General features: G+C 54.7%; 1 protein-coding gene and 1 non-coding gene across 3 annotated transcripts in view; one reads left to right on the top strand and one right to left on the bottom strand.

The window, feature by feature from the left end:
- The window catches only part of SLC38A10 (solute carrier family 38 member 10), a 35,663-nt gene extending 32,853 nt beyond the window's left edge, over positions 1 to 2,810 (bottom strand). For both annotated transcript variants that reach the window (XM_031469317.2, XM_031469318.2), the window contains exon 1: positions 2,410 to 2,810. In XM_031469317.2, the coding sequence (XP_031325177.2) occupies positions 2,410 to 2,508 (99 nt within the window). In that variant the 5' untranslated portion in view covers positions 2,509 to 2,810. The remainder of the gene's footprint in view (positions 1 to 2,409) is intronic.
- Positions 2,811 to 10,192: 7,382 nt separating this feature from the next.
- TRNAG-ACC (transfer RNA glycine (anticodon ACC)) lies at positions 10,193 to 10,268 on the top strand. Its single transcript has one exon. It is a non-coding gene; the product is annotated as a tRNA-Gly (tRNA).
- Positions 10,269 to 14,521: the final 4,253 nt, after the last annotated feature.

Raw genomic sequence — 14,521 nt, 5'->3', positions numbered from 1 at the left:
CTGCCTACGGGTGACAGTTCCTAGCACTGAACGGACAGTGCCCTGGATGTGGCGGCCACGCACTCTGTCCACGGGTATGAAGCCCATGCGTGATCCCGAAACAGCACCAGGGACACCGTTTCCTTCCTGGCCCTTCCCAGTCTCCCCAGGTCCCTGCAGACACCCTACAGTGAGCCACCTTCTAGCCACTTGGAGCAACAGCCACGAGTGATAAACACATTCTGGAAGAAAGACATTAAAAATGACATTTATGCCTTTCTTATAAGTTAAACAGACACTCACCATCTGACCAGCAATTGCACTCCTAGGTATTTACCCAAAAGAAATGAAAACATGTGTTCATGAACAGACCTGTATGCCAATGTTTACAGCAGGTTTATCTGGAATCCAAAAACTGAAGAAACAACCAACTGTCCTACTAGCTTCTACCAGAGCAGAATGTACACATATCCCACGATCTTGCTACCCAGCCCGAGGTCAGCCCGCCGGGGCACGTATACACAGGGTCAGAGCCTGTGCCCCAGTCCCTAAGCACTCAAAACAGGAAACGCCACACCTGCCTGGCAAAGGTTAGAGGGCAAATAAATGCACGGACTCTAGACAGTCGTTGCAACGAACCTGTTGCACGAGCCATTCGCATAAAGTTAAACCCAGCCACACTGACCTCCAGTGCTGGAGGTGGGAGGGGAACCTTTGGCGGTGGGGAGGGGCTGGGGGGCTCTGGCAATGCTGTGCTCCTTAATCTGGGAGCTGGCTACATACGCTGTTAACTTTATGAAAATTCATCAAGAGGACACCTAAAATGTGTTCACTTTTCTGTATGCATTACACTTCAATAAAATGTTAATTCTCTTGGAAAAGTACCCAAATTATTAAAATCAATCAACCAAATAAACAAAACAAAAACCCCCAAACCAAAACTTTTTTAAAATGGCATGGCTGCCAGACATCCCCGAATTGCCCGTTGACCTCACACTGAATTCCGGCCACGGGGCTTCCCATGGAGAAGGAGCCGAGTCCGAGTGAGAGCGTGTGGGAACTCGGCCAGGCCCTAGAGGCAGGGCAGACCACATCCAGGTCTTGGCTTGCAAGGCCCCTCCCTCTGAGCTCTTCTCTGGGCAAGTCAGCCAGGGCCGAGTTTGAATGCTCTGGCGGGGGCGTCGTACCCAGCACCCGGCAGACATACAAATCTGAATCATTTCTCAAATCTGAACCATGGTGGCACTTGGCAGACAGGCCTCGAGGATGGCAGCCTGATCTGCAGACACAGGACCAGTAAACTACACCTCCCAGAATGCAGTGCTGTGCTAGGCAAGTCGCAGTGCACACTGGGACACGTAGTCGGCCCAGAAACACCTTAGGTGGCCGGCCCACGCTGGGATTCACACGTCTAGACACAGATGTTGCCCCAGGGGTTCCGGAAGCCGCCAGCGTGGCCTTCCACATCTGCCTGCAGTCTCTGTCCTCCCGACAACGTGTTTGCCAACCAAGTCAGATCAACCACTCACATGGGAACCCTAAACACATTTTTTCTTTTTCTTTTTTTTGCTATTTTTATTCCAAAGATGCTAAACATGAAAAATGCAAAGTATTAATCTGAAATTAAACGACTTGTGCCAGTTTCAGTTCCAAAATGTCCATCTAATTTCCCTTTTTCCACCTATTTGGTTTCATCACATAAGGCTGGCCTTTGAGGCCTTGATAACCACCTGCCCTTCCCTGTGTCCCCCTCCTCTTCTCCCACCCTCAAGCAAGCCAGCTCTATCTATTGGACAGCTCCTGCCCGGGGGAGCAGCACCTCCACCGTGGCACACGGGAAGCTGAGAAGTTCATTTTTAGGAAAGAAGTTACCCAATTTGATAATTCCATCAACCTCCCTTTTCTAAAGTACCGAATGCCTGTATATTTGTGGATTAAACAGAAGCCAAATGAATCCACACCTCAGAAATGGTGACTTTCTTTCCCACGGTATTTAACATTGGAATTTCAGATTTTTTCAATTAAGGTAACATATGCAAACGGTGAAATGCACAGACCTTCAGTGTACAACCTGGCAGATTTAGTTATCACCTTGTAACCAACCCCCCAGTCTAGTTCCAAGGCCTGGGGGGCTCGACGTGTGTGCTTCTTACATACAAGTGCAGTAGGGTCAGAGTTTTTAAAAAATAATAATAAAGAAAGATAACACTGAATCCTGTGGTCACTTTCCACTTCTGGAAGATCACTTTGCACTTTGGTCTGAAGTTACTAGTCGTGAGGAAGCTTTTCACTGAGGGAACTCTCGGTTTCTCTTGCAGGCCCGAGGCGGGCGGGCTCCGGGACCGCCTCCCCCAGCCCTGGTTCCCGTGAGGGGACGAGCCCGGGGCGGCGGGGGCGGCGAGGGCGGCGACCACTGCCCGCTAGACTCACCTGTTTGAAGCAGAAGGGCATGGTGAGGACACTGACCCCTACTATGCTGTTCACTATGTTCGTGATCAGCCCCCAGTTGGAGGCGGCGGCCGCGGTCATAGCGGGGGGTCTGGGGGCCACGGAGCCTCGGTCCAAGGCGCCGGGAGGACGCTGGGGCGCGAGACCCTGAGAGGGGCGGGTGGCTGCCTGGAGGAGGCGGCCTCGCGGAAGGCGGCGGGAGCAGTCAACCTCCAGACCCCGCCAGGCCCCGCGGCCGCCTCATGGCTTCGTCACCCGCTGGTTCTCGCTGGCCACCCTGGTGTCCCCACGCCCAGACCCGGAAGAGCCGCGGGGTGCCAACTAGGGACACCTCAGCCCGGCTTCGCGGCCGCCCTGACAGACACACTTCCGCCTTCCGCGGGCTACTCTGCCCGGAAGTGACGACAAGGAGGCGGGGCTGGGGCAGGGCGCTCACCAACGAGAGGCGGGCCTGGGCGGGGCCGTGTGGGCGCGGGGCCTGAGAGAGGGCGTGAGGGTGATGCCTGTAGGGGCGGGGCTTGGCGGGACACAAACCAATGAGGGGTGGAGGCGTGCCCGGGGGTGGGGTCTGCGGGGGCGGGGCCGGGCAGCGGCGCACTTGTCCCAGCGCCCGCTAATCCTCCAGCGGAGCTGGGATTCTGAGCCGCCGTCTTGCAGGGTCGGGAACACAAGGAACTCGCCCTGCGGGGCCTCCATCCGGAAGGGCGTGAAGGTCAGCAGAGAAAGGGCCGCGCCAAGCTTTCTAGAGAGGAGCAGGATTTCAAGCATTCATTTTCAACATTTACACCCTAGGATCGATTTCGGGAAGTGTGCTAGGGGCCCGGGGCGCGGGGGCTGGGGCCTTATATGTCGGCGCTGATGTGGTTCCGAGGAGTTATCACCTACGTTTTACGAGTGGAACGCTGAGCACAGAGAGGTCAGGTGACTCAGCAAGTGTACACAGCTCTTAAGAGGGGACGTGGGATCTGCTCCTTGTGCCATTGCCTTTCAGAACAGTACTTGGAGCAGTGAGACAAGGGACTCTAACGTTCTAATATTAAAGGAGCAAAGAAATGTAGTGAGAGGATGGGAGAGGTAGAGACCGATATGACTGGAGAAATCAAGGAGGGCTTCGAGAAGGTGGCTTGTAGGCTGGTCTTGAGAGACAAATGGGAATGGAGGACGGAGATGGCTTTGGGGAAGGAGAGAACAGAGAAGGGCTCTGAGTCATCTGTGAATTCCTGGCACCTGGAAGGTGCTATGTGTCTATTGAGTGAATACGTAGTGACAGGAGGGCTGGAATGGCCTTCTCAGGAAGGAGCAAGTAATTCCGAGCCAGCTGGAACTGTGCCCGGGAAGAATTAAAAGTCACTGGGAGAGGGAATAGGGGAACCTTGTTTGTAGGCACATGAAGGACCTGATGTCTTAGGGCAGAGGCTGATGCCGCAGCTCCAGGCAGTGCAGCCACTAGGTAAGGCTGTCCCACCTTCAACCCCCAGGCACCAGTGGAAGAAGAGGAAATGCCAGGTAAAGAGTAATTAAATTCAGAATGAAAATAATAAATGCTATTCATTCATTTTTATGTAAATCATAATACATTCTATAACCTGCTTTTAATTAGTTATGTAATTTTTATGAAATATTATACATGCAAGATAGGATATAAAAATTAAATGTATGTTTCAATGAATAACAATAAATAGCCATGAGTCCACCATTTGGCTTTAAGACAGAATCTTTGTAGAATCTTAGGTGCTCCCTTTGAGTCCCTCCACCATTTCACCTTCCTCCCCTCTTCACAACCATCCTGGGAGCATCACTATCCAGATTTTGTCAATTCATTATTTTTCTTTAAAGGTTTACCACATATGGATATATTCCTAAACAATTAAAGACTACTATGTGTCTCTTAATATTCATTTATTCTGTTTCCAAATTTTGCCAGCACATGTGGCAGCCAAGAATAAACAATACACTTCCCAGCCTCCCTTGCAGCCAGAGGTGACCATGTGACTAAGTTTTGACCAATGAGGAGTGAGCAGAAATGACAGGTGCAATTTCTAGGTCAGTTTTTAAAAGGAGGCAGTCTGTCCCTTCCTCCCTCTTTCTTCATCCTGCTGCTTGGAATATCAAGGTGATGGTAAGAAGCCATTGTGGGCCATGCAGACCATGGCAGGAGTGGGACAACAGGCCAGAAGGTGCCTGGATCCCTGGACAACAACATGGGCAGAGTCACCATCCCAGCCCCTGGCCACATCCTCCGGGCTGCTCCATTGGAAGAGACAAATCATCTTGTCCAAGTCATTATTATCTTGGACTCTGTTTTGTCCAAGCCAAATTTATAGCCTAATTCAATTGTGTACTGGGAGAGAGCATTTTTGCACTTTTGACTTTCGTGTTAATGGATTTATATGTGTGTATTCTTCTGCAACTTCCTTTTTCACCTAACCTTGTTTGCAAGATACAGCATCATGTCGTATGTACTCTGCGTCATCTAGTCTCACTGCCCTATGGAATTCCACCCTTTAAAATAGCCCAGGGTATCTGTATCCATTCTCCTGCTAAGGGCAGCTGAGTTGTCTCCAATTATTTGCCATTATAAACAGTGATGCAGTGAACATTACGGTCCTTGTCTCCTTAATATTTGGTCATTTCTCTGGGTAAATACCTGGAAATGGAATTGCAGATTCAAGTGTTTGTGCACCTTTGATTCTACCACTTATTGCCCAATAGCTCTTCAACGTAGTCATGAGAGTTCCTGCCAGTTTACATCAGAGGCTGGAGAACTATGTCAGTGAAGCACCACACAGCAAAAGTATTTTCTGCTTTGGCAGCCATGCAGTCTCTGTTACGACTATTCGAAAGCAGCCCTAGACGACACACGAACAAATGAGCAAGTCTGTGTTCCAACGAAACTTCATTTACAAAAGCAGGGCTGGCCCATTTGGGCTGAAGGACCGCCGATCTCGGCCCCAGCTCTACGTTGTCACAGACATTGGCCATCAGCAGTCTGGCCGATCTGGTGAATGAAATGGAATCTCGTTGTGGTTTTCCACTTGTTCTCCCTCATTACAAATGAGGTTAATCACCTGATATATGTTTACTGACCATTCATACTTCTTGAAACGCTTGTACGTTTTTGCTTGTTCATTTCTGCCCATTTTTCCAGTTAGCTGTTGGTCTCTGGTCTTACGAATTTTTAGTTCTTTCAAGGTGCTTGACAGTGAACCCTGTATCCCTCGGTAGGGGCTTCTCTGATGTCTCCTCATCGTATTCGTTTTTTGTTGCTGTCATAACAAATCACCACACACTTAGCAGCTGAACCAACACAAATCTGTTCTTCCAGTTCCGTGGGTCAGAGATCCCATGGGGATCTTACCAGACTGAAATCCAGGTGTCGGCAGGCCACCCCCTTTCTGGAAGCTCTTGCGGAGACTCCGTTTCCCGCTCACTGAGTAGCTGGCAGAATTCACTTCCTTCAGGTGGTAGGACCAAGGCCCCTGTTTTCTTGCCAGCTGAAAACTGCGGCCTGGTCCCAGTTTCTAAAGGCTACATTCCCTGGCTGCAGGGGGTCAGGGAGGGGGCTGCCTCCAACTTCAAAGCCAGCAGCCAGGGGAGAGAGCTGGCTTCCTCTCACTGCATCTCTGTGACCCAGCCAGGAAAAGGTTTCCAATTTTAAGGATTCATGTGATTAGATTGAGCCCATCCGGATAATCCGGTATAATCTCCCCATCTCAAGGTCTGTAACCTTAATCACGCTGCAAAGTCCTTCCACAGAAGGTAACGTATTGCCAGGTTCCCTGGTTTATGGGGTACACGTCTTTGGGGGGAGCCAGCATTCTGCCTCCCGCGCTCACGATGAAATTCAAGCTACGTCTCTTCGGCAGGAAAACCATGGACGGGGTGCCATGTTTCCACTGAACCCTATCAGCTGCCGCACGCCTCCCCGTTACTGGTGATGTCATCTTTGATCACTTGACAAGACAGCTCCCTTGAAGTTACATCTTTCTCCTTTGGAATTAATGAGTGGTTTGTGGGGAGGGACTTGAAAACTAAATATCCCAGTCCTTGTCAAATGTTCAACTTACTAATTTATCTCCATCACTGTGGACTCCTGTTTTCCTACCGTATTCAGCGGGTTATAATCCTTACTATCACTACTTATTCCGATGCCCACATTGTCCCAGATTTGGACCACGAGAGCCCCTTCAGCTGGCTCCTGTGTCCTTGACAGTGTCCCCATCATTCCCCAAGCACTTCCTTGCTTTCTGGCCCAATAAGATGTTCCCAGATCATCGTGTACTTTTCTTGGACTCAGGCATTTCTCCAAGGAGCCCTGGTTCCTTCCAGTGGAGACTACTAATAGAGACCTAGGTCTGGGCCCCGGGTGCGTGCACAGCCATTGGGATGCCACGGCTCCTGGGTCCCTCCGTGGACAGAGCTTGGAGACACGTGCGCAGGCACCACACACGTCTAGATTTCTCCCTGTGTTTATCTACATGTATTGAAAGCCACAAGTTCACAGCCATACCTCGAATACCGCTGGAGGTCCAGGGCCACAGCATTCATCCTGGTATCCTCCCTTTCCATATTTGTAACTCCGCAGTTGAGACTCCCCCCCAACTCGGGCTCCAGTACCCTCCCCTGGGATGCCCACCTCCACCCTAGACCCCCTCCCCACCCCACTCTGGTTCTGAGTGGCTTCTCACCCCCAATCCCCGCTGGCACAGATACTCACTGTGCCCCGCCCCACCTAAAGGTTTTAGAACCCAAATTTAAAACAGGGAAGGGCAGCGCCATGGTCATTTCCAAACATGCACCCTCTCTGTTATCGCTACCCACATGTGATTTCAATCATCGGAGTTGATGGGATGCTGCTGTCCCATGGGAGCCATCTGTGGCTTCCGATGCACAAAGGCTGTGTGACCCTGGGCATGTAAATGAACCTCTCTGAGCCTGCTCTGGGACACCCATCACTGAAGTGGCAGCAACTTTCCATTAGGTCGCTGGAGGTGACACAATCTGGGAAAGGAGAGGGAGGGGCTGGACAAGGATCCAGCCTCTGGATGCTGAAGACTTAGGTCTTCAAACAGGGGGGTGCTGAAGCCCACCCAGCACATCTGGGATGAGGTGAAGGACCCTGTTTCTCACATGCTGGGCAGGGAGGGGGCGCCTGCTTTACCAAGGATGAGCACCCTGACCACCCCCTACTCTCCCCCACCACCCTCTCCCCCACCTCAATCCTCACCAAAGAAATGCAGGGGCCCAGTCTGGGTTAAATCCATGTGGGAGCTGTGGCTGCTTCAGAGAAGGTGGCCTGGGCCCAGAAGCAGGTGGTGGGCAGAGCCTGGGCCATGGAACTGGCCCTGCCCTGGTTCCCTGGACACGACATCAATCTTCAGTGTTTCCAGGTGTAAAATGTGGCTGATTATCCCCCTCCGGGGTTACCTGTGAGGTCGCAGGGACAAGTCCGGATGAGGGCTGGTCCCTTCTCTCCTGGAAAGCAACACACTTTTTGGCAATCCTCTTCTTTTTCATGTGTCTCCTACTTCCAAACTGGAGGCATGATCAGAGGCTAGGCTGGTCCATCAGAAAGAATGCTGGGGACCCAGCGGGCGATGTGGGCATCAGGGAGCCTCCATGGGGTCTGGGTTTCCATCACCCACACAAGCAAGGGTTAAACGTTTGCTCCAGCCCAGTGGCTGAATTGGCCAGAAACCCAAGTTTCCATCCCCTCTCTGGTGGGGTTCCCCCCCTTTCAGACGGTCTGTGTCAGAGCAGAGCCTGGAGGCTGCCCCAAGCCCAAGGGGGTGGCCTCAGGGAGGAGGGGGCGCCCAGGCCTGGTGGCCCCCGGGCCCTGACTCCCTGCACTCTCCTCCCGCTGTTTACATAACCCAGAACCATAAAACTGACAACAGGTTCCTCAGAAAGGAATGGGTCTCAATTAGCATCCGCTGGGCGGAGCGGGGCGCCATCCAACCCTCTCCCACCGGGGCCTCATGTCGGGAGGGAGGGCATTGCCAGAACCACGTGGAGGGACTGACTTCACCGGGAGCCTCAAGGCTGCAAACCACCCCCCCACACACACTTGGTCCTGACCTTGGTTTTCTGGGTGGGAGCAGCGGCAGGTGCGGGCAGGCTTAATGAGGTGTGAGGAGAGAAGGGGGTCAGCCCCGGGGTTTCCCAAATGCACTCGCTCCGTTCATTCCATAGGCCCCCTTTTGGGGAGGGGGAGGGGCAGACGAGAGGTGGGGGAAGCCAGGGCTGGCTCCAGTGTGACCTGGAGGTTGATTACATCCCACCCTCCTCTGTCAGGGCCCCCCCAGGTGGGAGATGCCTGGGGAGCCCGCCCAGGTGCACAGAAGCTTCACTAGCGCTGGCAAGGGGGAGATGGGCGGGGCCGCCCCTAACACCCCCACCCCCCATCCCCACTGAGGTGGGCCCAGCTTTGAGAGTCTCTCCTTGGCCCCAGTCCAGCCACTAAAACCACTGACTAAGGTTTTTTTTCCGGAGCTCAAGCTGTTGGTGACTCCTGGTGGCTCAGGATCTGGGGGAAGGGCTGGGGGCCGGGGGCCGGGCACCCTAGAGAAGAAGGCAGGAGAGCAGCTGCTGATGGGAGCCAGTGCTGGGTGGACTTGGGAGAGTCCTGAGGGACCAGAGGGGCTTCCAGCGGTCTTGACACTGGTTCTCTCTGCCTCCAGGGGCCTCTTTCTGGAGCAGGGACAGCTATGAGACCCTCTGTTAGAAAAACCACAGATTAACCATTCACTCCTCCAGCGACCTCCTCCCAGATCTCAAATCCCGGGAGACCAGGCAGGCAAGAACCCAAGGAGGTGGGCAGACCCTGTCCATGCCAGGGCCTGGCCAGGTAACCCAGCCCTGAGGTAGATCAGTAGCCAGCTGGGCCCCCGACTCTGCCTTGGTGCTGTCTCTCTCTCGCTGCTCCTGGCTACCCGTCACCGCCCAAGCCAACCATGTACTCCTATGGGGCCAAGTTCACAACCACCTAATTTGCGGCACTCACCCTGAAGGATCCCAGGAATTGGCGCCATTAAATTGTGTGCAGAGGAGAAATTCCGTCTAGTTCCCGCAGGTTGCAGGTGGAGAAGGTCCGTGGGGCACACCACCTGGCCCAGGTTGTCAGCATGCAGGGCATTGCCCATACCCACCGGGAGCTGACCTTGGGCTACGTTTACCTTGGTCAGCATCTCAAAGTGGCCGCCTGACCAGTGTCCTTGCTGCCCTTTCCTCTATCAGCTGCACCTCTCTGTCCTTGTCGATGGCACTGCACCTGGCCAGGAGATTACTATTCCCACCCCCTTGTGCAGCCAGGACCGTCACGTGACTAAGACCTGACCAATGTTAGCAGAAGGTTTGGCTGGACTTCAGGAAAGCCTTTTCAGTGGTCCTTTTTACTTCCCTCCTCCTCCTCATTCCTGCTACCTGGAATGCAGATGCAATGGCTGGAACTCCTGCAGCAGCCATGGAACCACCCTTGACTCCTCCTTTTCAGTCACCCCCGCCCAATTCAATCTGTCAGGGAATCTTGTTGAGTTCATGTTCAGATACCCATGATTCTGACCGCCTCTCACCACTTCCTCTGTTTGTACCATGATGCAGGGCATCATCTTCTCTCTCCTGGACCGCTGCAGTGTTCTCCCCACTAGGTGCTTCCTGACTTCATCACATTCTGTTCACCACCCAGCAGCCAGAAAGTCAGGTCATATCCGCTTCTCCTCCAAACCTCCTCACTCAGGCCATCATTTAAAAAGTCCACAAATAGTGGGGAGGGTATATAGCTCAAGTGGTAGAGCACATGCTTACCATGCATGAGGTCCTGGGTTCAATCCCCAGTATCTCCTCTAAAAGCAAAATAAAACCTACTTACCTCCCCCTGCCAATTAAGAAAAATTTTTTAACAATACAATAGTAATTAAATAAAAAAAATTTTTTTTTAAGTTCACAAATGATAAACGCCGGAGAGGGTGTGGAGAAAAGGGAACCCTCCTACCTTGTTGGTAGGGATGTAAATCGGTGCAGCCACTGTGGAGAACAGTGTGGAGGTTCCTTAAAAAAACTAAAAACAGAGCTACCGCATGACCCAGAAACCCCACTCCTGGGCATATAGCTGGAGAAAACTCTAATACGAAAAGAAACATGCACCCCAGTGTTCACAGCAGCACAATGTACAATAGCCAAGACATGGAAGCAACCTGTGTCCATTTACAGACAATTGGATAAGAAAAAGAATGAATAATGCCATTTGCAGCAATATGGATGGACCTAAACATGATCAGACTAAGTGAAGTATGTCAGACAGAAAAAGACAAATATCATATGATATCACTTACAAGTGGAATCTGAAAAAAATGATACAAATGAACTTATTTACAAAACAGAAAGGGACTCACAGAGATAGAAAACAAACCTATGGTTACCAAAGGGGAAATTAGGAGTTTGGGATTAGTAGATACAAACTACTGTATATGTAACAGATAAAACAACAAGGTCCTACTGTGTAGAACAGGGGACTATATTCAATATCTTGTAATAACCTATTATGAAAAAGAATATATATATGTAACTGAATCACTATGCTGTATACCAAAAACCAACAAAACATTGCTAATCAAACGTACTTCAATTTAAAAAGACATAAAATCTCCTCACTCAGAGTAGAGCCCTGGTCCTGGTTGGGGCCTGGCCAGGGCAAACCCCTGGGCTTCCTGAGAGAGGCAGCCAGTGGAGATCCCTGTTACCCTCTCCATTTTACAGGTGGGGAAACTGAGGCTCAGTGAGGCGAGGCTATTTGCTCAAGGGCACAGGATTCCTAAGTGCGGGCCCAGGTGAGGACACAGGTCGGTGTGGCTCCATAGATCCCACAAGCCTCTGCCCCCCGAGGTGAGCTGAGGGTGGCAGCATCTTCTAGCCGGTGGTAGAGTCCAGCATCGCACCTGCGGGGGTGGCTCCTAGGGATGCCTTAGGCCACATCAGGGGAAAGAGGACAGACAGAGCACTAGTACCCACACTAGACCTGCCCCCGGGCTCCCCTGAAAGGTTTGGGGCCTTGTGTGGCCTCTGTAGACCTGATCCCCACCAGGGCCTCGCCTTTCCCTGGTCTGAGTGGGGAGCCCTCGGCCAGGTCCTGCCCAGCAGCTGGGAACAGGAAGTGTGTCCCCCAGCCCATCTGTGCAGCCAGGCTGAGCTGGAGGGACAGTGTGACCTTTGTGATGTCCCTGGGCTCAGGCAAAAGCTGCAGATTGTAATCTTGGCCGCCAGGAGAAAACTGCCCCTGAATCTCATTACCGTCTTCTAATTAGAGGTCGGGTGGAGAATCTGACAAGGCGGAAACCTGCTTTCATCTGTAGGGCTTTTCCCCCTTTCCTGAAACTTCCAGACATGAGGGGAGAGCTGCCTGGACACAGAGGGGCAGAGCTGCACGTCCGGACATAGGGAGCCGCGTGCACCGGCCCTCTAACCCCAGAGCGGGGCGGGGGGGGTGTTCCCTCACCTCGGTCCCTGGAAAATTCCCAACCAGTCTCCTTTCCTGTTGAGGCTGGAGGCAGATCTGGGGGTGCGGGAAAGGCGGGGCCATTTTGGAGCTCATTCTCCTGACTCATCAAGCAGGTTAAGAGCTGGCACTGGACCCCAGGGGCGCCCGACCCCTCATCAGCAGGCCACGTCTCTGGGCCTCCATCTCCCCAAGCTGGAGTGCAGGGCTGTCCCACAGCCACCTTCCGCTCAGCCCGGCCGACTGGGGCAAAGCCGGGCACTCAGGCTACACTCCTGCCTGCTCTTCAGGCCGTCTGCTGGGCAGGCCAGCGAGGGGTACGAGGCCTCCCCCCCCACTTCCCAGGCTGCATCTCAGGAGTGGGGACAAAGAGGGGTTGTTCTGCAGATGGGCACTCCCCAGGCTTGCCAGGGTGAGATGCCGCAACGGCGTTGTGAGTAAGCAGGGAGAGGCCAGCAGGGTGGCCCAAGCCAGACAGATGTGCCCTGAGGTGCAGGGTGGGCAAGGGCCTGGGGCTCCTGCCTGCCTTCGTCTTCAGCCCATTCTGCATCTGGTCCTCCCAGGCCCTGGAAGCGGGGAGACCTCCCCATGACCACCACCCTACCCAGGCAGTGGCCCTGGGTTCAGAGATGTCACTCATCTCCCCTAAAAGGTGTGCCCCAAACAGGGCTTCCCAAGGCACCGGGGAAGGCTGTGATCCACAGGGTGGGAGGGACACTGGAGAGTCACGTGGGCCTGTTCACCTGGGGAAGTCTCTCCCTTGCCCTCGCCACTGGAACACTGAGCTCCTCCACGCTGCCCCAATGGCCCCAGAGTGATAAATTTCTGACTTCTCTTTGCTTGGTTGGGGACAGGACTGGGATGGTGGGCGGGGGGAGACACAGCTGGGAGTCCTGGGGCACAGTTGGGCGGTATCCAGGCTCCCCATCCAGCAGCTGCAGTCCCCCGGGCTCCCTGCTCCCACGGCTGCCCTGCAATTGGGCAGGACGGTGGTGGCCCATGGGGCGGTATGCAGGAATGTGACGTGCCCGGGCGTGGGTGCAGCTTCTGAGAGCTTCCCCAGCTGTGCAGAGGCCCAGGCAGATGGAGCCTGGGTGATTAGAGCTGGTGGCAGCTGACGGCTGATGGAGGGGGTAGTGCAGGTGGGAGCTGGGGGGCCCAGGCCCCTGCACACGCCAGGCAGGGGGCCGGAGCTGCGCCCAGGGGAGGGCAGCCTTCACGGAGACAGGGGTCCTGGGCAGGGAGGCTACGGGGGGCCGGGGGCAGGGCTGAGGGCGGTGGGCCTGCAGGAGCCCTCTGGGTGCCCACCCAGGCCTCGTCTAGCCCTCAGGCCCCTCGCGTGGTGGAGAGTAGTCTCCCCTCCGACAGGTGCCAGAGGACCCACGGGCATCCAGCCTGAGGGCAGCCTGTCTTCACTCGCCTTCAGAGGAGCTGCTGCCGGGAGGCCTGGAGGCTCAAGTCCTCTCCCCTTCTTCACGGCGGGCGGGCTGGGAGAGTGCCTGCATCTGGCCTCGGTTTCCTCGCCGGAAATGTAGCGCTCGCCACGCCTCGCGGCAAATCAAGTGGGGCCCACAGAGGGCCCGGTACACAGCAGGAGCTCAAACAGCGAGGAGCCCCTGCGGCTTGCAGCCCTGCCCACTCCCTCCTGGGGACGGCCCGCGGGCCCCGCCGCCGCCCCTGCAGGTGGGGGCGGCCTCCGCTCGCCGGGCGCCCCGGGGCACGGCAGGTGTGCGTGCGGGGCCGCAGCCGCCGGCCAGCGAGAGGCCCGCTGTCTGGGTGCCCGGCCTGGGCCACGGGTCCAGACGGCACCGGCCGGCGGGGTGCCGGGGCACGGCCTCCGCCCTCCGCACAGGGCGGGCGCTGGGACTGGCCGCGGCAGCGCCTGCGGGGTCAGAGCGCGCCGCCTCTGGTCATGGTCTCACCTTGGCCCAGCCCCGCGTGGTGACTCACCTGTGCTCTGCAGCCCTGGGGGTGGAGGCCGCCAAGACCTGCGAGGGGAGCAGGGGGCGAGGCCCAAGCAAGCGAGAAGCCCCTGGTCCCACTCCCCCACTCCAGCCCCGGGGGAAGGCAGTCACAGGATGCAGCTGCAGGGTGCCGCCCCCCGCCCTTCCTGGGGACCCCCAGCCCCCATCTTGAAAGCGTTCTTTTGTGCGATGAGCTCCCCCCTGGGGGCTGAGTCACAAGATCATCCCGACTTCCCAGCTGACAGGGACTGAAGTCACTGCCTTGGAGGCTCTGGGGGTGGAGGGGCCAGATCTTCCTAACGTCACACCCCCCCACCCACAGGGGAGAGCGAGTCCCCTCCGCCATCTGCAGGACCCGCTACCTGACCCGTGAGGCCCGTTAAAGGAGAGTGTGGCCCCGCTCAAAAGTCTGGGCAAAGTCCATGAAATGTGAGAAAGCGAATGCCTTCTCCCTTTCTTCCATGGCCTCTCCACTTGTCATGGTGTTTTTATTTGCTATTTAATGTCATTCTATGTAAAAAAATTTAAATTATTAGCACGCATTTTACGTTCATCTTGATAATGATCGATGCCCATTGGAGACATAGGCGGAACCGCTGAGATCACGCAGCCTGTGTTTCGTGGCTGGTGCACCTCTTGG

The sequence above is a fragment of the Camelus dromedarius genome, chromosome 16 (genome assembly GCF_036321535.1).
Source record: "Camelus dromedarius isolate mCamDro1 chromosome 16, mCamDro1.pat, whole genome shotgun sequence".
Classification (NCBI taxonomy): domain Eukaryota; kingdom Metazoa; phylum Chordata; class Mammalia; order Artiodactyla; family Camelidae; genus Camelus; species Camelus dromedarius.
The sequence above is the reverse complement of the archived record's forward strand: the minus strand, read 5'-3'. Positions and strand labels throughout refer to the sequence as shown.